Raw genomic sequence first — 23,581 nt, 5'->3', positions numbered from 1 at the left:
GTGCAGTCCTTACTAAGAGAGACCCAGCTGAGAATACTTTGACAAACAGACAGTTCTTACCTTCACACATCAAGTACCTGTGTCTATCTGTAGTAGCTAAACTTATCTACTGCTTTACAGATTTGTAGTAGTAGGTCAGCACACAAATATTACAACTAAATTTCACTGCCATTACACCTGTCTTTAAATGTACCATGTACTAAAGTTTCCTTAAAACAACAAATTCAGACTCTAACAAAAACCAAGCCAACCAACCAAGGACGCTGAAGTCTTGATATTGTCCTGTATAGGCAAGAGAATACAAGGGCAGATGGAACAGATATACCAGATCTCTATATACCTCACCATGAGGAAAGCACTGATCTATGGCAGAAGGCTAGCAGAGATAACAAATTAATTCTTAGATAAGAGGCAAAACTACCAGATTATAACACAGGCACCCAACTTGGTGGCTGGGGGTCCCACCCCTGGCCTCAGTAAAGAGAAGTTTTATTTTCAAAGAACAAACGAAAATTCTAACAGAATGTACAAGACCAGTGAATATAATGTTTGCTTAAAATAATTTAGAGCAAGTTGCAACGTAAACTAACCTGATGGGTCAGACACAGCAGAACCATCCGAGAGATTTTCCTCTTGTTTAGAGACCACCTGAAACCAGCAAAACAGTCATGTTGTAAATGACACATGAAATGCTTCTGTTGGCTTTTCTTGTTACTTCTGTTGGCACTGCATGGTTTAATTCTATAACCTCACAAATTTAAAAGAAGTTTAGAGCATTCTCAATATATGAACATTGTGGTCATTTAACTTATGTTTTATTTTTCAAGTAATTACATTACCAAATTCAAGGGGTTTTTTCATTCACTTCAAGCTGTACTTACTGCATTTGCTGGATAATCTGTAGCTAAACCAAAATCACCAATTTTCACATGATCATCTGAATCTAAAAAAATGTTCACAGGTTTCAAGTCTCTGTGGATCATTCCCTGTTACAGGAGGAGAATAAAAAAAGACCCACTGCATATTAAACAATAAACAAGATTCAAAATAAGTCTTTATAATAGACTGGAAAATCATAATACATATTTTTATTACAGAGGGAAATCTATTGCATTAAGTCACTGAAGATCAGTCTTGAAGACTGACTATAGTTTGTAGCCCAGAAGCTAGAAACAATTTTCAGTGCTACCAGATACCTAACAGAATGTTTTTAAAAGATGGTCAAATTTTTATGACAAATGGGTAAAATCTGAAGCAGTTCATTATAAAAATCATGTTAATGATAAAATATAATAAACCCCAAGAATAGACTAATAATGGAAAGGGCAAAGAGAGGAAACTTGCTAATAAATGAACATGAAGAAACCCATAAAGAAAGAGGCATAACACAGATATTATGCGCAGGTCATAACTATCATATTTACTAACCTTTTCATGGATGTAAGCTAACCCATCCAAAATTTCTCGGAAAAGCCTCCAAAGCCGACTTGTATCTTCATACAATCCTTGGTCAATAGTGTCCCTTAATGTGCTCTTCTCACAATACTCCATCTTCAGTTGTGCATGCATAGAGGACAGAGGAAGAAAGAACAATTTTGTCAAGAAAAGAGACTATCAGAAACTTGTATCTGTACACATATTAATGTCAGGGCTCAGGAGCAAATAGTTTCACCAAAACATTCAGCTATTTGGAATTTTCCTGACAGCTGTCTTTTAGCTACAAACATGCGCTCACTTCTGGATCCTACCTCATTTTCTGGGACAATCCTAGGAGCTTGCAGCAGCATATTCTCTAACATAAACATTAACAACAAGGTGGAACCAGCCAAGCCATAATATGTGATAAAGCCAAACCCCAAAGAATCTCTAGCTTTATTTCACTTGGCATCTTAGCTGCTTTTATTATGAATATACACAACACACGCAAACAAGTGTCTTAAAATGTAATTCCACCTACTTGTAACTTCCTTCCAGACAAGCTCTAGCATTAAGTGCATTATAAAAAATTGCACATTACCACAGAATAGTTAGCTATGATAGACTGTTTCTGGGAGAAGTTGACTACTCCTAACACAAAGGAGGTGCCAGTAGAATAGCCTGAAATTGCAACCCTGCAGGAGTTTCATTTTGTGCCTACTGTTAGAGCCATACAATGGCTTTACAGATTACTGATTTCTATTAAAATAAAGTACATACACAATGCCGTGCTTTTGAAGAGAATGAGGAAGTTTCCACATCTGTGAAACACAATTTCCTCTCTGGAATTTAACACGGTAGACTTCAAGTCTACATTGGGAATTAACACCATAACCAAACTGAGGAACACCAGCTACAGTGTTGGGGATTGGGATGGATATTCTCAACAAATAAGCACAAGGCGAAAGAATGCTTTGAAAGGCATGGACTCAAAGGCTGGCTGCCTGGGCTGTACTGTGGTTAGGTCAGGAACTGCCAACTTTTACTTGTACACGAGCAACACCAGTTACCTTATTATGCACTATAGTAGTAAAAAACTTTGCTCTCTCCAGTCACAAATATAGAGACTTGGAAGGCATAAAAAACCACATGCACGGCACAGTGCCTTCCACCATGCAAGCCTTCAAAAACACAGTCCATTGCACAAACAGCACTGAACTTACTCATTTGCATTTTTAAAGGTCATTACTTTTCTCATGAAAAGCAGCAACTAGTCTCTGCAGGTTGACATAAACAGTATCCTTTCATGTGAACACACGAGCACATTTGTACCTGAATGTACAGATAATGCACTGTCTGAATGACTGGTGTCCTGTCTTCTCCTCCATGGCTGCTCTTTTCATTACCTTCTTCATTCTTTATCACAATAAAAGTAACAGAACAGTTAGCTACAGAAAGCTGTGCACTTTTTTATTATGCATACTACTATTTTTTAATGGCTGGAATACACTGATGAGAACTCAGCTTCTATGGGTAGGTTTGAAAAACAGCAAAATAATACAACGACATTTTTGTAATACCACTGTGTCTAAATAAACTAGAAAAGCAGGAGTGGTGAACCCTCAAAGTGAAAATGAGTAACATTTTGCCATCATTAGACACTGAAGGGAAAGAATTCTGGAAAATCTGGATGAAGCTTAAATTTCAAGAGAAAAAGATAAAATTTGAAACTAAAAGATAGAAAGCTTGCTTGATACATAATGCAACTACCACCCTCAATCAAAAATTTTGGTACGGTGTGTGTATATATGTATAATGACAAAAGAATGCACTACCATATTGTTAAATTATATATTGAAAATTTTTTCATGCCAATGTACATTATAACAGAAAGAGGAAAGGGATGAAGCTTTAAATAAAAGCATGTTACAGATCATCAGGACTGGCAGTGACATATTCTAGAGGCTGTAGAAAAGTGTGCATTAGCTTTCTAGTGATACAGGGCACTGACTGTCCACAGCAAGTGCTGTGACACAATCTTAAAGTCAACTAAAACCTTAGACATTACAACGACTTCCCCTCCCTTTCTGTCTGCCAGCAATACGTATTTTGTCTGCTTTAAAAAGGGGCTATGAACAGATATATTGGTTAAAAGCACCTAAGTGCAGAACAGAATTTCAACTTTGAGATGGTGTAAGACCGTGTAATCCATATGGCTAACTGTTAAGTCATAAATACACTGAAGTGTTAAATTTGCAATAACCTGGGTCATGACTAAAAAATACTCATATTTAGCTCAATAAACACTATAGGAAACAGATCCAGATTAGCTGCATCAGACTGATTTTTATGGAATGCAGCTCACAATGGCACACCACTCACTCTAACAGAACATAACCTTACATGTTTCTGTACTTACATCAGAAGTTAAATAAAACTTCCTAACTGACCTGTTTACTTGTCAAAGGCTATTTTATTATATTTTAATTTTCACTAACTTTATCTTTACACCTACCAGAGAATGACCTTTACTGTTTTCATCCTCATTATCAAAAATTATTTCACTTTCAGAATCTGTGGTTGGCCTGTTTAAAAAATAGAAAGGAAAAAACCTCAAAAGTTCTGCATACCAAGAAATATTTACTAAAGAATCTGGAAATTATTCAGAGGAAAATAAGAAAATCTAAGCTTCTACTGAAGACTTTCTATACGCCTTAAACAAAAAAGCAAAACGAAACAATACCCAGAAAAGCATCCTGCTTGCAAAGCAACACTTCCTTTGACAGTCCAGTCTCTAAAAGGGAAGGTGTATATTTGCATCAGTAAAATTTAATTACTATTTTCAGTAAGCAAAACTGAGAAGTTTACTTACTTGCTTATACAAAAAAATGACTGTGAGTGAGAAAACCCAACCATACACAGAGGAAGGTATGGAATACATTAATAAAAACCAAAACAAAAAAGAAAGGGCAAGTTTGATATTTTTCAAGATTTGTAATATTTCTGTTACTGTTTATTAAAAAACTTGAATCTCAAGGCTGGAAAAGACAACCAAACATAACAGTCATGCATTCTGGCAGAAATAATAAGAAGCTTCAAGAAGACTACACCAAAAATAATAAGAAGCTTCAAGAAGCCTACACCAAAAAATTTTCCATGTAGACTGACAATCTTATCTAGAAAATTTCCTCTTCCTGGCTATCTGACTGCTGGCAAGTACACTAGTTTTGAACAAGGGGACAAAATAAACATACTGTGAACTACTGCTGACAAAAGAAACAAGAACGATAATAAGGCACAAACTTGGGAAAACTAACTCTGCTCACGCTCCCTATAGTGCCAGTACTGAAGCCTACTCACAAAATTGAATGCGAGAACACGCCATCACCATCATCGTCGTCATCACTGGACTCCTGATCAGCTCCACTGAATTTGTTGCTGGAGGATCTTTCACATGAAGTACTCCACTCAACTGAACTTGTCAAACACGGAGGAGGAGCATTAGTTTCCACATCACTTGTCTCCTCAGGGGAAAGGATGAAGAGACCAGCTTTGGGGTGCATTCTTCTCTCTTCGGTTGCTTCAGATGTTGACACAGTGGGAACAGGACTTTCATGTTTTTCTATCCAAGCATTGTAATACCTCACAATATTCTCATGGTTCAAGCGGGAGAGTAAAGTTACCTCCCCCTTAATCCTCCGAAATTGCTTGCTGGTAGGGTTTATGCGAATGCGTTTCACAGCATAATAGCAACCATCAAGCTTATTTCTCACCTGCAAAATTCAAATTAATGTAAAGTCAAACACTTACAAACGCCTTACCAAGCAGAGCTAGAAGAAGAATAATTTCACAGTATAGGAAGTCTTCCTTTCACCTGGAAAATGACTACAATTCAAATGCAAGGTTCCCCATACTGCAGGCTTCTTCCCCAATCTCCTAGCAACCTCTTGCAAGAAACTTTTCAGACTTCGCAGTTCCAGATAAAAACCTCAACACAGGCACAGCACACTAGCACACAGTAAATAAAACCATGCAAACATTGAATATATTGTTTTGCTTCAGAGAAAACAAAACATATCCCCAAAAAGATTTCCACAGAGGAAACAATTTTTATACCATACCTTGATGACTGCTCCAAAAGCCCCTTTACCAAGTAATTTTAGCTCTTCAAACTCATTATAGTATCGTGAAAATTGTCTCTGTGTTTCTGTGAAGAACGAAGCGCTGGATATCCGACTGCTGGGCACAACTGTCTCCATGCAATCTATACCTGCTGAATCTGTAATGAAGACAAAGCTACCATTGCTGGCAATATAGGGAGAAGGCACTAGGGACTGCCAAATAAGGATCAAGGAGACAAAACCTAAATAACTTCAAGTGCAATTAAAACCTAAAATACAGAAGTGCTCTGCTGTGTAGAGTTAAGTTCTAGTACAAGCATAAACCTTAATACTTATAAACATGAATGATGCTGGACAAAGGAATGATTTTAACAAGAAGGTAAGAAGGTAAGAAGGAAAGAAGTCTCACTGGAACACCCTCTTCCAAAGACGAAGTTAAGTCTACATGTACACCATGCAGGAGGTGAATGAGTTTACATGTTTCTTTAAAGCATGAGCTGCTTCTACTGAAGAAAAAACAGTCGTCAGTCCACCCCAGCCAGTCTTGGACAGAGGCGCTAAAGACCACACTACCTTTTAGGTTAGTTAATGTAACGCACTTGTGCAGTCTTGTGAAGCTGTAGCACAGCTCAACTTTTCTCTTACTGCAGGCATGTAGTCCACTTATTTAGCAGAATACAGGAAGAATTAAATTCCTTACCATCTAGATTTTCATCAGCTACAGGTATTTTTATTCGTGCAATGTTTATAAAACTATGTTGCAGCAACTGCTGAGGAGTCCATCTTTCTTTATCTTCCAAGCAAACGCACCTGTTAGCAAACCACAGAGAGAACTATTCCATGTCTGACACAAATGTTAGAAGAGTTCTAGTTATATTTAAGAAATTATTACCCCCACCATTCAGGCAGGAGTAGGAAGCAAAGACAGACTAAATGACTTATCCACAGTGATATACAGTTGGTGGCAGAGCAGAGAAAAAGACAGCACCAAACCTGCTCTCCCAAACCCCAGATTAGCAGCCCAAGCCATGAGAGCAATCATCTCTTCTACAAAAACTACAACTAGAGACACAGGAGGATTTAGTTATTCTTTGCAAAAGCTGTTAAAATCTTAAAAAAAAAAAAAAAAAAAAAAAAAAAAAAAAGAAAAATCAAAGACAAGAAGAAACAGGAATGTGACAAACATACTTTTCCAGAAAGTCTTGAAAGTCAGCAGGTAAACTGGTAGGAACAGCAACTGGGAATTCCTTGGTTACTTGACCCTGGCTCAGTGAAAGCAAAAGCAAGCCCAGACGCCATACATCTCCTTTTTTTCCAGGCTTGTTGGGAAGACCATCCTCACTAAAACGAACCTTGGTTTGCTCAAAAACATCTGCTTTGCAGATGTCAGCTAAGCGCTTGGAAATGCTGTAGTCTGTGACCTTGATGTTTCCTTCAGCATCTACCAGGACACTGGAAGCACAAAGGACCTTGTGCACTACTGAATTATTGTGCAAGTAGTCGAGAGCTGACAAGATCTGGATCACGTAATGGCGCAGCTGCTCAACTGGAACAGGAGTCTCCTTGTGTAAGTACGTAGAAAGGCTGCAGCCACTTATGTGCTCCACTAAAATATCCACCACAATTGAGTCGTCCCGCTCTTTGAGGTTCATACATTTATAATGCACTATGTTTGGGTGACTTAGCTTTGCCAGTGAGCTGAACTCTGTTTCTGCTCCCTGAAGCTGGTAGAGAAACACAACATAACATGCATTTTGTCACATCTTGGAACACACTTCCAATAAAATATGTAGCATATACAAAATACGTATAAAATACATGACATCCTCATACTTTTCTAAAAGGAAGTACTGTGCACTGGGGAAAGTACAGCTTTGCTTTCTAACAAGTAAACTTGGTTCCCTCTTTCTTCAGAATTTTAGTATTTTATTCTTTAATTTATGCATACTTGCAAACACTTTCTTGCATTTGTATTATTGCAAAGGGAACTCCTGAATACCCCAACATCTCATCTTCTTTCATGCAGATGCTCTAAATGATTAGCATTTTCAAGTTAATTACTACCCTCTCAAGTTTATATTAAACTTGCAGCCTGAAGAAAAACACTGAACCTCAACCTAAACTTTATTAAGCCAAATGCAAAATACAGGCATTACCTGTTTCTTAGACTTCTCAATCTTTTCTATTTCATGAGTTGTAAGAAACCTTCCCATCTTTTTTTGCCAGTGCAGAACCCACTCATATATTAGAACAAAGTCTCCACTGTGAATTTCCAAGGCATTGTAGACAGATTTACCAAGCTGTTCATCCTTTCCTATACACAAAGGGAGAGAAGAGGAACATGGCTGCTTCTGTTTCTAAGGATCTGGCAAGAGCTCCTGCAAATGCTAAATAAATACCAGTAAGCCTGTTTTCTAAAGCCAGAAACATAAACCTACTTACAAGTAGACAAGAGACATATCTATATTGTAAGTATGGAAAATATCAGGCTTGACGAGACTGAATGCTATGTAACAGTACTCAAAAGAAAGCAATAGCACATTGACAAAAAACTACTGCACATCTTCAAGAATTTAAAGTTTTAATAAATGAACAACCTTCCTGCTTAGCAAATGCCAGCTCTACACATAGTAACATAATTGTTCATCCTCAAACTGCAAAACAATAAAGTTTTCCTTTCTTGAGAGACCTTGAGGCTGTTCATCCATCCACTGAGGAAGTGCTATGTTGAAAACAAACAGTGAAAACATTTGATGGTCTGTCCACATGGGCACTTCATGGAGGTCTTCCAGCTCTGAAAGTCTCCTGTGATGTCCTGTATTAATGATTTTGCTAAACCTGCTGCTTTTATGCCATTGCTATCAGCAGCAACAGAAGCCGAGTAAGTACGCATCTCCAGCCCTCTGCTTATCAGTGGTTTCACATGTTACTGAAAGCATCCCAAACCCCAGCATTTCAAGCTGCAATTGTAATTTTGCTTACCTAGACATTTTCCTTTATGGACAGTAAGTTGTCCAGCACCACTTGTGCTGAAGTTCAAAACTTCATGATTTCCAGGGGACTCTTCATTATTACTAACAGAAAGCTGGCGTTCCCGTCTGAAATGTGAAGAGAACATTTTTCTCCAACTCAGACATATAGTATATTTAAAGTCAGGAGTTGAATACAAACTTTCAAAATTGGAAAGTTTCCAAGTTATCCACAGCACATAGCTTAGTTAAACCATGACAAATGAAGGTAGTGGGGGAAGGGGACAGGAAAGAGACCAAAATGAGCAGGTGAACAACATGGCACACTATTCTCTTGCCTTCAAATTTCACTTTGTAATCTAATGTTTGCAACAGAATAAATAAATAAATCATTCTAAAAAAAATCCGTATGCAAACTGACATACTTTGAACGTCCAGCTGAATTTGGTCGGTGTTTATTATTCCCTCCGTGTTCCAAACAGCTCCCATTTAAGCGTGAAGCAACTCTGTGTCCTGCAGTATCTCTCCTGTGAGAATCTTCTGGATTCTTCAGAGCAGCTATTTCCAAACGTTCCTATAAATCAGGAAAGACACCAAGTAAGTACAGAAGTCACTCCTATCCTCGCATATGCAAGTACTTAGTTATTATTCCATGAAGTCATGCAGATGACAGAAGAAATACGTTTTCATAATAAATGTACATGTGAGACCAAAGAAGAAGTGCTGAGATTTCAGAAAGTACATTTCCACACTGTCTGGGGCAGAATGTAAAGAAACTGGAAACATTAATATACCAGCTTTTTTCTCTTCCTGTTTGAAAATATCCACTTTGGTACACTCAAGATGCTAGTCTATTCCAGATATAAACCCCAGAAATAATCAAGAACCTCTTTTAATTCAGATCTACTAAAGGCCCTGAATAAGAGAAGATGTCCTAGAAGATTTCAAATTTTTACACGTACTGTTACAGTCCTGGGAAGAACTTACTGCAATGTTTTTTTTGCACACCTGCTTAGAAAGAATACCTGTTTGGCAATCTCTTTCTTTTTTCTTTCTTCCCTTTTCTCTTCCTCCCTTCTCTGAATCTCATTAAGGATTTCACGTTGCTGAAATGAATTTCAGTATTGTTAGAGATGCAACAGTACATGCAGTGCAACTGCTAAAATCTTACCCTGATTTAAAAGAAAAAAGCTATGATGCTGATTTTTCAGAAGCGTTTAAAAGAGGACTTAGAGGATGTCACAAGAATAAAAAAATTGAAGTCAAATTAGCTCTCCTGAGGAAGTTAACAGTATCAATTGTATGATATAGGAGAATGGAATTGTAAATTACTTCTACTGCCAATAGAATTGCAAATTACTTCTACTGCCAGACCCAAAAATAAAGTTTCACACACAAAAAAAGACAGGGAGATAAACCCAAACAATCTTTTAAAAACCAGAGCTATTCTATCCATATTCCCCACAGAGTGGAAACCTCACACTACCAGCCCCTGTGAGACTCGGATGAATCCCTTCATTTCTAGTGAAGGATGGTGGTGGTGTGACCTCTCCTTAGATTAAATTTGGTGCTCTCTAGAGATGTCTGTCACAGTGAATATTCCAGTCACCCTAAGAGCAAAAGAAGGTATGATAGCCTGTCTGCCTGGCTAACGCTTCCTAGTTTAAGATTGAATGCATTTAATATGCACATTTGCTTACACTTTTGTATAAGGTCCTCTTGATAAGTGATTTGCATAGGATGAGAAATCAACATTTAGGTTTGTTTCAGGCATAAATATTCCCCAGGGTTAAAACCACATCATTAAAATATTACAATTACAGCAGCAGATTGTTCATATAGTACATATTGATCCACTCATACTGGCAGGTCTGACAAGTTAATAATTCACTAAAACTCACCATTATGCAGAGTGATTTTAAAATCATGATTATGTTATTTTGAGAATATATGGTTATTCATACTTTGTTTTCTCTTACCTCCTGCTCTTCTCTTCTCTTAACTTCTTGTGCCCTACGCAGTTCCTCCTGAGCCAATCTTTCCTGTTCTTTTTGATGATTTTTTAGCATTTCTTCATGAAAAGACTTGGAAGGTGGTTTATTATGCTCACTGAGAAATGACTGTACATGGTCAGCAAGTTCAAATATCATCACCTGAAAAAAAAAAAAAAAGAATGACATGCAGAGTCAAATGATAGCCAAATGATACCCAACCCAAAAAGCAACACAGCAGAAGCATGATGGCCAATTTTTTTACTTATCAAGGAGAATTTACCATATTTCTCTATTTATTAATAAACTGTAACAGGAAAAATCCCTGACCACAGTAGAAAAGATTGCAAAAATTACTGGAAGTCAGACAACCCAAGTCATCTTATTTTTCTAAAAGAAAAGTAAAATTTAAAAATCACATTCTCATCTTCTTTTAGGCATGATTTTTCTACTCCCAAAGATACGGGTTTATGACATACGAGCTACAACAAAACAAATCTTTTGCACTTATCTGTTAGTGCACCTACTGCTACGAAACAGTTACTTATTTCTCTAGTAACAGCAAATCCAACCCTTCCTGCACAGAGCAGTCCCCCAGTTAGAACTGTAAGTCACATAAGGCATTCCATATTCATATAACCACGACTACTAAAATAGAAAACTGAAAACTCTGCTCAGCTGAATTCTGCTATATGGCTTGCCAGCTTGGAATCAATTTTCACTTACTGTTTACCTGTGTATGTATTGATAATCTATTGACCTGTCAGGGCTTAAGCTTTCAGCAGTCTAGTAGCATCCCCTTATTAATTCAAGCAATCTACACTGCTAATAGACCATCTTAGCTCTAAAATTAAAGAATAGTCCAGAACAAAGGTGCAGTCAGCAGGAGCACTGAGCAGGATTTGCATGTACAGGTGGGAGATCAGCCAAATTAAATTGTACCATCTGCCTGTAACAGGGTGACATTTAGAAGATTCTCAAACACTGAATCCCCTGCTTGAAAGTAAGAATGAAGCCAGGAGGCAATTCAAAATAGAAAGAATAGCACAACATGCATAAATCTGACATGTGCAACTAAAATATCTTTCCCAGGTTACTGTTCAGAAGGCAAGGCAATCATTGCATGTAGACATATGTATCAAAAAAAAACCACCAAGAGAAGCTTCAATAATTAAAAAAAACACCAACAGTTTGCTGTTCAGTCTGAACAGGTGGCTGAGGTATTGAAAAACTTTCTATATCACAGAATAGAATTTAATAAGGCATAGCTGTCAACGTAGAGCAAAAAGTTATCTCCCTTTTGCTGCAGATAAAGTAATTCAGTAATAAATGCAACTGCATATGCCATTCATACAAAACATGTACATACATGTAACTCACAAACACATCTACACATTGCTGGAGCAAGCATGACTCTTGCTTTGGAAAATCAACATTAGGAAGATGTATGATATATTTTAGGTCCTTTCAGTGAGATCAGAAATCAAATTGGGATTTGATAACTCTTGGGGTCCGTTGTGAGCAGACCAAGTATATATTGCATGGTTTTGTGGTTACTTAGAGAATTTAACCCTTGTACTTCCGATGAATTGTCCATAGCACTGCCATTAGAAAAAACCAGCAAACAACAAACCCCACTCCCTAAATTCCAGAATACACCATTAAACTGCTTATTTCCAAAGATACTGAAAAAACTGAGGAAATTCTTGGCTATTGAACAGAATGAACAAAACAAATCTGGCTAAAAGAGTTATTTTGAAAGTATCTGCAGAAAAATTGGCAATCAAAATACAAGTATAGTACTCAAATGGAAAAAAAAGGCTTGATGTGGCAGGACTCAATGACAGACAGCTCTTGCTAAACCTGTAAAGTTGACAGGCGTGGGAAACTGAAAGCAAAATATTGTCCCATTTCAGCCTATTATAATGTACACAGCTGTGTAACTCTCACTTGTAAAAAGGCAAATGGAGCTATTCAAGCATGTTCACCTGCAATATTTCCAAATAGCAGTAAGAAACACCAAAACCCCTGCTTTCACCAAGAATTCTTTGCTTGCTCATAATTCTTTGAATCATTTCAGTCCTCAGCAACAACAGAAAGATATCATTAATACTAAACATACCTGAGGATGTATAAAATCCCTTAAAATAGATACAAGGGCTAAGCTTCACATATTTCTCCATCTTTCTCTTTTTACCCTGTTCCAGGGCAACCCAACTATCACTACTCCTAAACACAGAAGAAAAAAAGGCACAATGGCATGGAGTGACTGTGCTACGAACTGTTGAACTGGTGTTGGAACAAAGGTCTCTTATCCTTCAGTTCAGCATTAGGTGAACAAGATCACATGGAAAAATTCCCCAGGTAACCACTGTTTGCCTAAACAGATACAGCCTCTTACAATATTCAAATTAATCTGAAAAGTGAAGAAAGCTCTCAGTTTTACAGTTATCATTGCTTTTCATACTGCCAAATAACTTAGAACCTTTAAACCTAATAACGTGAACCTTTAAACAGGAATAAAGCTTCCACCATTTATACATGCACTGGATTTTAAGAGGATTCACAGACTGGACTTCCATTAATTAGAAACATTCCTAAGAAAGACAGTCCCTCCTTCCTTAAAAGCAATGCAACTTACACTTCCAATGTGGATGTATTTCACTATATTATACCATACATTTTTAGAACTACTTAAGTCCAGAGTATATTTCTCAAGGAAGTGAAAAGCTCTTACCTCTCCACGGCGCTGTTTTGCCAGTTCAGCTAGTCTGGATTTTAGTTCATTTATTTTCTCATTTGACAAGCCTTTTGAATTTTTTAGTTGTATTTCAGGAACTCTGAGGGACGGCAACAAAACATAAAAAAGCCCTTATTAGAAAAACTGAGTGTAAAAAGCAACAGATTGTTGATAAAAACAGTGTGTGAGGGAAAAGGAATAGAGTTCATAGTTACTTGGCAATTAGTCAGTGGTCAAAGAAGCAGAATATAAATACTACATATACAAGATAAAGCCAGAAATACTGTATTAAATTCCCTACCATCAAATTTTCTGGTTTACCAGATTACCTGTTGGTTACACTTAACAGTAGAACTACCAAAGAAACCCTGCAGACTCTAATAATCCAGCACTTAACCACTAACTTACTGAACAAGCCATTTAAAATATTACTAGCATAACATTTAGATGTTTAAAATTTATTTATCACCACTATACAGATTACACAAACCCCAAGAAACAAATGCAATAAATAAATACTAGTTAAATTTAAAAAATATTTAAAATAAGGTAAACAAACAAAATATCTGTAGGTATGCTCTTTTAAACTAAAATGAAAAAAAAATGAGAGTAGCTGTTATGTCCTTGCTATAGGGTATAACTGAGCAATTACTTAGTAAGGAACAGCATTTCCCTTCTACAGCACTCATGCCACACCACAAATGGATGGACTGAAGGGAGTTATGCTTTGGACTATCAGTGGTATAAGGACTGAACAAAATGGGGCACCAACAGTTCACCCAGAAATCACTTGCCAACAAAATGCTGGGGCAGGCTGGTCACCCACAACCCCTTCTACACTCTCTATGGAGAACTCTTCCAAAAGGTAATCCAGCAGAAAACAGAACAGCAGATGGCCTTAAATCAAAAGGAAATTCAGTCTGTCTTAGCTGAAAGAGTCAGGAGTTGAAGAAGTTTAACAAGGGCACTAAGATAGTGGCAGGTACACCTGTGTTTATGTATCTCCAAGCTACAAACTGGGGCTGCAGTCTTGCACTGACAAACTCATCCCTGTTATTCTACGCTGCACAAAAGACTAAATCCAATTCAGGTGCAAAGTTTAGAGTTGCATATTATAAAATACCACAAGCTTAATAAATACTGACATGCAGAAAGCAAGACTAAGAGTGATGAATAAAGCTCCATGTTTTTTTCAACTTACACTTTACTATGGAAAGCAGAGAAAAAAGGTTATATTTGAATGTTCACTTACGTATCAGGGTAAGTATGTGGACACTTAACCCACAAGTCAACTTTGGCATACACTTCATTAGCACCAGTCAATCCCTGAGGACGCAGAACTAAATTAATTTCAGGAGGCTGTCGTACCTAAAATACAAAACAAAACTTCTGATTGAAAATGGTTGTTTGGTTTTGTTTTAATGAAAACACACAACTCTCAATCTATATTATAGTAGAATACAGCTTAGACCATCCAAACCATGAAAAAAATATGCTAATGTGTTGACATGCTCAATAGGAGTGAGCTGGTCCACTTACTATCATGGTTTATCCAGCATATTTTTACAACTTCTTCAGATAAGTGTAGTTAAAGTCATTAGAAAGATGATTCAGACTGAGCAAAAATGAAGTTTTATAATAAAGCTTTTGTATTCTGCTTACTGTAAGGTAGCAGTAGAAAAAAATTAAATAAACTTAACACATGTTATTTATATCACAAATTAAAGCATTCATTCTAAAAACAGCATTTTTGCTTTTGTGTTTAGATCATTAACACTAGGCATTATTTTATTTTCTGACATGGCAACGGACCATAATGTCACACTGATATACACCTTACATGGCCAAACCAATGGACAGTAATTTTTTTGTAGTTGTATTTTGTGTTTTGCCATAAACCAGAATTTTAACAAGCATTGCCTTCCTCATCCCCAACCTGTTCAAATCACCTACTCAAAATCAAAATAAAGTAAAATATGCCCATATAAGCATTCCCAACTTTTTCTTTTCAATTAGGTTTAAAAACAAACAATAAAAACCAACAACAAAACAACCCAGCCCTCAGTGACATGAAAAGCAGATAGGGAAGTAAGACCACATGGAATAACAAATACAGAAACAGATGGTAACTACCCCCTTTGCTTTTCTAGCAAGGAGGAGAACATGCCAAGTCAAGAGGATGTCAGATATGACCTTCAATACAGAGTGAACCCTTCTGGAAACCCAACAAATTACTTATTCTTACCAAAGTTCATAAAAAGAGAAAAAAAACCGAAGTTCATAAAAAGTCCTTAGCTGCTGCAAAAAATTTAAGTTCAAGTCTATGGCACAAAAGAAAGCAAAGAATATATTGTGTAGACATTCAAGACAAAAGAATGTAAAAAGAAACAACAGTAAAAGTGAACTGGTGGAACAGAACAGAGCGACCATTAACTCCAGGTACAGGAAAACAGTATCACGGACACAGCTGGAAAGGAAGTATCAATTAAATGTGGACACGAAAGACAAATGGAAGAGAGTAGTAAGTACCAGACCTGAGCACTAACTAGTTGTAATTGAAAAACCCCAAACCTATAAAAACGAAAGCAAAATTATCATCACGGAAATAGCTGCACTGTGACAAAACCACAGCATATAAGAACTATGCAAGTATCATCATGTATACCGATGAGATGAATTAATTGAACAGGTATGTAATTACTAGCTTAAGGAATGAATTAAGAAACAATTTTTTAAAAGCCTGACAATTAATTAAAATGCGATTTACGAGCACAGCACTGATTATAGAGCGAGCGCGTCTATCTCGAGGATTAATCGCAAAGGCGGCCGGTTGCAGGGCTGGAGGAAGGACCGCGGGCACGCAGCGAGAGCCGCGACACGGCAGGCACGGAAGGCACGGACCGGCAGCAGCGAGGCACCGCCAGCCGCGTCCCCGCCGCCGTCCAGCCCCGCTCCGCACCGGGACCCGGCCCGGCCCGCTGCGCCCCCGCCCCGCGCGCTGTGAGCCGACCCCGCTCGCTACCTTCCAGGCCTGGCTCTGCCGCAGATCCTGGAAGTCCTGCCCGTAGATGGACTCCAGCACCTGGAGCTCGTTCTCCTGCCGCAGCTGGTAGCTCTCCGGCGGCTCCCCGGCGAGCTCCGCCATGTCAGCGGCGCCGGTGGGGCGTACAGCGGCCATGGCGGGCCCCCCGCGCTGCCAGCCTGGAACTGGTGCCGGAGCGCGGCCCGGCACCGCCTCCGCCGCGGCGGCAGGAGGAGGAGCCGGGGCCGGGGCCGCCACCGCCCGCGTGGGGCCCAGCGGCTCGTCCTCAGGAACGGGTCGAGTTGGAAGGGACCCATAAGGAGCGCCGAGTGCAGCGCCCTGCACCTCGCGGGACTCCTAAAACTAAACAGTGTGACTAAGAGCACTGTCCAAACTCTGGGAGGCTTGGTGCCATGGCCACTTCCCTGGGAGCCTGTTCCAGTGACCAATCACCCTCTGGGTGAAGAACATTTTCAAATGTCCAGTCTGAACTCCCTCAAGATATACCTCCAGGTATATCTGCAATACAGAAATACACAGCAAATACTGTTGGATACTGTGTAGATTTTTTTAAACTGACCTTCAGAAAGATTCACAAAAGGGAAAAAATAGCCAAGAATTTCAGAATAGATTTCATGTAGAGCTGGGGCAGGATACAAGTTCCCGTGAAAACTATAAAAAGGTTTCCACCGACAATTGCTGTAGTGACTAATAGCAGGTGGAGCGCGAACAGTCTTTGTCTGGTTGAACTACAAACACAAAGTGAGGCCAGACCAGGTGAATACCCCTTAGTCCCCGGGTATCCTTGGTGGAACCTGCCAGAGACAGGCAGCTGAGAGCTGTCAGGGGAGCAGTGATAACCAGAGAAGAAAACGTGCTTTCCTTCTGTCACCTCATACGGTTACTACTGGAAAGGACGGCCACAGGATGGAGCCTTTAAAGTTTTGGGATCTTCATAAAGAAACCCCAAGTAAATTCATACATACAAGCTTATCTATTAAGGGAGTAATCCCCAGGGAAAGAAAAATGTTACAGTAGACTGCAGCTTGCTACCATGCACCAAGATCTAGGAATGGAGTTTTGTTGATTTTCCCTTTACTCCCTGACCTTCGAGTACAGAATTTTTGTTAAAGAGACCACTCATTTACACTTACGATCGGTTTCTATAGCCCTCAATTTGTCCTTCTGAAATTGAAAGCTTGTTCCATGCATACTTTATCTTTCAGTTGCACTTCAATAATGTCGTTAGTATCTAACTAAAACCAAGTGTTAAATTGTATCACTGTTGTGATGATGCAGGTCTCTTTTCCTTACCATTCCTAGAATGTGTCTTCGGCAGCAGGGTCTTTCTATCTCATCTGCTTTTTGGTGGGAAATGCATGACCAAAGCTGTTTAGTGTTTATTTAGCAACAACAGAGACGTCCTTTTGCTCAGTCAGCTGTGACCTGGGGCACTGTAACTGATCACTGGAGTTTCCTCTGGTGCAGTTGAGTGCTCTCATTATCAATTTGTATAAAAAGTTTCCCTGTGTTAAAAACTGGAAATAAAAGTGTCTAGGCCACAGATTCATCTTCTCTCCCGCACAAAGACACAGCAAGAAGGGCCAATTAGAAGACTCGATGCAGTAAGTAATTAAGAAATGTCAGCGAAATTTCCTTTAACAGAAATTATGTGTTTATACTTCCCAAGCACGTGGTGTGAGGCACACCGCCCAGCACATGGGAGATTTCTCCCCTGTTACACTGTATTGCAGTGGGTGGGACAGATAACATCATGCCTTTTAAAGCTGCCCTACTTCGTGACTTGGTAAAATTTTAACCAGTTAAGATGAAATGTTCTAGACCAGATGTCTACCTCAAACTATGTTTTTTCCGTAATTACTTACATTAATAATGATTTGTTGCTTCCAAGAAGAAAGAGTAAAATAACATAATAATAAAAACATTCTGAGAATTTATTTTAAAAAGTCTTGCACTTCAGCAGGAGTGTGAAAATTTGATAGGTGGAAGGAAGAGAGGAAGGAGAACCTTATTCAATGCTTTGCTAGCTAACCTTGTGAAAACCTTCAAGAACTAAACCAAATTACATTACTGGAGGGCGTATTCACATGCTCAGCACAGATTTACTGGAATACAATGAACATCCACCTGCCCCAAACATGTGCCACATTGCATCTGGACAGAAGCTTCCCGTCCAAAATTTAAGACAAAATTTAAAACTCTGTCCCACAACATTAAAATTTATAAAATTTAATTCAAGCAAATAAAATGTAATTGAGTTGTGAGAATGTGCTTTCACTTCCCCATGTGCATGGTGAGGAGAAGTCAGTCTTCCTACGTGAAGTGCAGGAGGAAGGGGAAGGGTCCAGAGTGTTAAGAGTAAGAAATCTGGCAGAAAATGAACCCTCTTGCATTCCAGCTGGTCCCCAGAGATCAGAGGGGCTGGGTGCAGCTGGGCTTATTCTGATTATAACCAAATTGGCATTATATGTCTGGTTGTGTTCAATGGGAACTTCCACAAGCACAGATTCACAAAAAATGAGATTTATTGAAGCAACAGAAATACAAAGACAGAATAAATGCACTAGCTGTGGTAGAGCTCTTATGATAACATTGTTAACTTGGGTAGTAATAATAATAATAATAATAATAGTAATAATAATAATAGTAGGTAGACACTTACTAACACAGCACCTCCACTTGGAAGGAGGAGGAGGAGAGTAGCCTGTGAACTTTCTCTAATGTCTTTTAGGGTCTTTCTCCTAACAGGTCTACCCTTCTTACATACAGCCCAATCTGATCCCCCTCCTGCTAGGTTATCTGTAACATGGTCTAAGCAGATAGTTGAGTAATACAGTCATTTATGTGGTAGTATGTACTTCATTAAGCTTATTAGCATATGCAGGTGTGAGTGTTTTAATATTTAAATGACTTTTAATCAGGCAAACATTTCTTTTTTGGCTTTGGTGCCCTTTAAAGGTCCAGTTGTACAACTTACTTCTGTTCTGTTCCATTCGAAAGTCAAACCCGGATCACGCTATCTCTACAGGACCTTTTCCTTTAGCCAACTCATCCTTTCTTGACTATACAGATCGATGCAAAGACAATGTAGAGGGTACACAGTGTAGCCTGTAGACAGTAAGCATTAGCTCTTGCCTGGCTCCTTGGTTATCATCCCACATGGAGGAGCTGAAGAAAGGGACGGCTGTGTGAGGAAAAGCACCTTGCAGGTGGCTGGGAGGTGAAGGGACTGAGGTCAGATTCTTTACAGAGATTGGCCACAAGAATGATGGAGGACCAAAAAGGAGGAAGAAACCTGTTCAGGTGTCTCAGGAAAGGAAAGATGAGGGGAAAGCATGGTAAAAGCTGCTGATTATTGCCTGGGAAAGTGGGGAAAAATGGGACTGGGTGGACAAGGTGAATGAGTTATGGGTGAGAGGAAAAGTAGGAGGGATGAGTGATTCTGAGGCCACAATCAGAGTGAGTCAGAGACATGAATTACTAGGAAAGAGGCTGGAGCAATGAGCTCCCAGAGGAATGAGAGGAGGCTGCAAATGGCAGGGCCCAAACACACGGAGGTACAAGAAGAGGCTTGGCCAACAGCCTCCAGGACCTATGGTGGGATGGGACAATGGCAGTTCCCTATCCCTGTGGTCAGCAAATGTCTTTGAACCCATGGCACAGCACCTAGCTCTGTCCTGGATCACCCAAGTTCACATCGCAGAAGACTGGGCAGATGTCACTGGGATACGTCTCATGGACATGGGGTCCCTGAGGAAGCCTTGCTGTGCAGGGGCTGGGCTCGTGGATAGCTCCTCTTCCCGGGGCACTTCCAGACTGGCTGTCCAGTGTCTGAAAAAACCTCTTTGGCTTAATTTTTAGCTAGCACTTCCCCTAAAGTCTTCAAATTAAAGGCAAACGTGTACCCACTATATGGATGCACACCTTCTGTACAATCAATGCCCGAACTTATTACGTCCCCTGAAGAGCTTTTCTGGAAAATTATACATTAAAAAAAAATCTATTTTAACAAGTAACATGCATATCTAGAACCCATCACCGTCTTTTGAAAGCCTGTCATCAGGATTAGGGACCTGTTTTAACACACCGGTCTAAAACGCGCCCCCGCGCTCCTGGCCGCCCCCGAGCGAAATGGCGGCGCCGCCGAGCGCCGCGGCCACGTGATGGCGGCGCGCCCGCCCTCGGGAGCCGGCGGGGCTGCGGCTCCTGCCCCGGCCCGGGGTCGCCGCGGGGCTCGGCAGCGCGGGGCCGCAGCAGCTTGGCGCCCGCGTCGGGATGTGGGAGCACGAAGCGAGCAGGAGTGTCCGCTGCCAGCCGCGCTCAGTGCGGGGCGCGCAGGGATCGTACGGAGCCGCCTCGGTTCACTGGACGCTCGAGCGTCCCCGCCTTGCGATTCAAACCCCAATTCATTTTCCCCGAGAAATAGCGGGAGTGCAGGGGAAGCTACTGAGCAGTCACTGGCCTGTCTGGACGCTGTGTAGGGTCTTCGCGGCATTCAGCGCCGCGCAGAGTCGGGAGGGAGCCCTGTCTCACCACGGGCAGAGCGGGCAGGAGCAGAGGAGAGAGCAGGAGCAGAGGAGAGAGCGGGAGCAGATGTGCCACAGGGAAAGCCATGCTTTTCCTCCCTCAGGGCTGTGAGCAAAGCCAGCGGCAACGCTGAGAGTGGAGCGAGGGGACAGAGTTCGTGGCCCCTCCACTTTTGCAGGCCGGTTGTGCTGTGCTGTGAGCCCGTGGCCGTGCGTGCGTGTGTGCGGCAGGCGCGCCGCGACCCTCGGCGGCGGTGGGAACATGAGCCGCGGCGTGGGGTGTGATTCTGGGGACCGTGATTCCCTCTCTCGCTTATTGCGGTAAAATATGCTGAGGAGACCTGTGGCGGTGTGAAGCAAAAACTATGGGACAGCTGACCGGAAGGAGAAGCCTGGCTTGTTTTCTGCTTTTCTTTACCGGCTATCATGACTTACAAGGTGGAAACGCGAACAGCCAGCCCTGCTTCTCGGGACACAGGAATGTGGTGAAGGTGCCTCCGAGAGGCAGAGACCGGGCTTTATCATCAGAAGCACCCTGGTGCCTGTGGGCTCCATTCACTCGCTAAAGGCAAGGGCTGGACAACCTGTGATACTAGGTGGCAGCAAGGAAGGCGGGAACTTCGCCATGGGGTACGACAGAAGCTGGGTGTTGATGAATGAAAGCGACCGTGCCCCGTCCCAGGCTGTCACCAGCGCTCTGGAGTTGGGGAACGCCTCGGCCGCGCAGATTGGTGTGGCAGGCGGGAATGTCAGCGAGGCGGGCGGCGTGGAGAGCGAGGAGCACGGCGAGGAGCAGAGCTACCGGCACTTCACCACCACCGTGCAGGTTGTCATCTTCGTGGGCTCTTTGCTGGGTGAGTGAGAGTTGCTGGAGTTCTTTGTTGATTTTTTTTTTTTTTTCCCATCCTTGCGGTCAGGGACTGCAGACCAAATGGTAACCGGCATCACTGACTGCCTTCGTGACTCGTCTTACTGCATTTCTGGTCCTCAGGCGTATGGTTTCAAGTTCCTTGTGGGTTTTGATGTGTAAAAGCTGTTACTCTAAAATGTATTCGTCACGGATGAGAACTTATACATTAGATGCATGTATTACTAAATAATCTTTTACAACAGGATGTAAACGGGCAAAAATTAAATGGGTTTGGTTACGCTTATTTTCAGCTGCAATGGGATCTGTTCTCTTTAACATAAAAGAGGGTGTGGAGGGTTTTAAACAAGTTTTGCTGAATTTCTGTTTCACTTTGCAGTAATTTGGTATTTGTGTCTCGCAGATTTTAAATAAATCCTTTGGAAGTACTTTATACTGTAAATATGTATAACCATGTGCAACCTTGCCTACTCATTATCCTTACAGTAGGGATCATAGATTAGATATGTGGTAGTAAGCTATTGCTATATAATTTTACTAAAGTGTGTACAGTTGCTTTCTTGATGCTTGTAGCAAATTGTTTTTTAGGAATATGTGTTCATTTCTTAGCAAAAAAAATAAAAGGCAAAATAAGCTTGATGGTGAGTCAAGTTAGCACTGTTTGGGAGAAAAGTAAGCTGAATTTCAGTAAAATGTCACTACTATCTCAAACAGTCAAAGCTTTACACACAGGGCTTGATTGAGAAAACGTCCAGCTTTCTTAAGGGAGTTCAGCCGGAATTTGCTGATGGTCATTGGCTCATTTTATCAAGGATTTGTTTTGGATTTTCCTGATCTTCAATAATGCTAAAATCCATTTTTGTGGTCATGGTAATGAATTCTAACATTTACCTGTTTTTGGCAATATCACTTAAATAATTTCTAAGAAGACGGTAAGCATAGCTGTGGAACAGTGTCGAGTCCCAGTCAACAGTGCACTTACTGGTTATTACTGTAAATCCCTGAGTCTTTTGGCATCAATTATTCCTCTGTGCAGTGGGGGTAATCCTCATGGTTCTTGCTTTTTTTTTCCTATTTAGCACATAGTGTGGGGAAAGGATACTATTAACATCATAGGTACTCTTGTCTTTTCCTGTATTTTGGATAGTACCTGTCACAAAACAATAGCCAGCAAATAGTGTCCTAAAACAACAAGACTAGATGAGAAAAGTCAGAATTTTAGTTCTTTATTTTTTGGGTTTTGAACCTTTCAGAGAATAAATTTGAGTCATATGTCCAGATTTAGTTTAATGAGTATGGATCCTCCAATTTTATTTGAAGAAGAAAACAGACATTATCATGTAATCATTCCTTCAGCAGCTAGGAGTTTTTAAAAACCAACCAACCAAAAAATAACTACAGCTAGAAATTTTGAAAGACTAATACAGGTTATGGTTTGGCACTCCTGCAATTTGTTTTCAAGAAGTGAACTGGGAAAAGATTTCAACATGTCACAAGGGGTTTATTTCTGATTGGATGGCTGGGAGGCTGATGAAACTTCCAGATCAATAACTTTTCCAGGCCTATCAAAGAGCTAAACAGGGGAGGAAATGATTTTTTTTTTTTTTAAATCATGAAAATGCACTAGTCCAATGACAAATGTTAGCAGTGGGCCTTGTGAATTTACAGTGATGGAAACCAATTTTAACTATTTTTTTGAAACAGCCTTCGCTTCTCGTCTCCCTGTGTCCCTGAAATGCTAATTTAAGCCATTTATGATACACACTATCATAACAGCTGAAAACTTTGGAGTCTTTAAAAATGTCTTCCCCTATCAACCCAATAAATGTACTACTATTTCTTTGTTACTGAATGGAAAAAAGCCACATCTCCAGAAGATCTCAGGGCTTTGGTGCCTGTGTGCTCAA

At 40.2% G+C, this 23,581-nt stretch overlaps 2 protein-coding genes across 5 annotated transcripts in view; one reads left to right on the top strand and one right to left on the bottom strand.

Annotated features, from left to right (window-relative positions):
* The window catches only part of EIF2AK4 (eukaryotic translation initiation factor 2 alpha kinase 4), a 37,945-nt gene extending 21,474 nt beyond the window's left edge, over positions 1–16,471 (bottom strand). For all 3 annotated transcript variants that reach the window (XM_010391155.4, XM_019281160.3, XM_019281158.3), the window contains exons 1-17: positions 16,260–16,471; positions 14,490–14,605; positions 13,235–13,337; positions 10,486–10,659; positions 9,532–9,612; positions 8,932–9,080; positions 8,520–8,635; positions 7,694–7,851; positions 6,726–7,261; positions 6,238–6,347; positions 5,538–5,695; positions 4,777–5,189; positions 3,932–4,001; positions 2,749–2,832; positions 1,429–1,551; positions 882–986; positions 591–648 (exon numbers count right to left, since the gene is read on the bottom strand). In XM_010391155.4, coding sequence (XP_010389457.2) covers positions 591–648; positions 882–986; positions 1,429–1,551; positions 2,749–2,832; positions 3,932–4,001; positions 4,777–5,189; positions 5,538–5,695; positions 6,238–6,347; positions 6,726–7,261; positions 7,694–7,851; positions 8,520–8,635; positions 8,932–9,080; positions 9,532–9,612; positions 10,486–10,659; positions 13,235–13,337; positions 14,490–14,605; positions 16,260–16,415 — 2,710 coding nt within the window. In that variant the 5' untranslated portion in view covers positions 16,416–16,471. The remainder of the gene's footprint in view (positions 1–590; positions 649–881; positions 987–1,428; positions 1,552–2,748; positions 2,833–3,931; positions 4,002–4,776; positions 5,190–5,537; positions 5,696–6,237; positions 6,348–6,725; positions 7,262–7,693; positions 7,852–8,519; positions 8,636–8,931; positions 9,081–9,531; positions 9,613–10,485; positions 10,660–13,234; positions 13,338–14,489; positions 14,606–16,259) is intronic.
* Positions 16,472–20,543: 4,072 nt separating this feature from the next.
* The window catches only part of GPR176 (G protein-coupled receptor 176), a 34,576-nt gene continuing 31,538 nt past the window's right edge, over positions 20,544–23,581 (top strand). Inside the window, exon 1 of one of the 2 annotated variants that reach the window (XM_010391168.3) lies at positions 20,544–21,660. In XM_010391168.3, coding sequence (XP_010389470.2) covers positions 21,432–21,660 — 229 coding nt within the window. In that variant the 5' untranslated portion in view covers positions 20,544–21,431. The remainder of the gene's footprint in view (positions 21,661–23,581) is intronic. The other variant, XM_010391184.2, reaches the window with a different exon arrangement.

This window comes from Corvus cornix, chromosome 5 (assembly GCF_000738735.6).
Source record: "Corvus cornix cornix isolate S_Up_H32 chromosome 5, ASM73873v5, whole genome shotgun sequence".
Lineage (NCBI taxonomy): Eukaryota > Metazoa > Chordata > Aves > Passeriformes > Corvidae > Corvus > Corvus cornix.
Note: the sequence above shows the minus strand (reverse complement) of the source record. Positions and strands in the feature narration are given on the sequence as shown.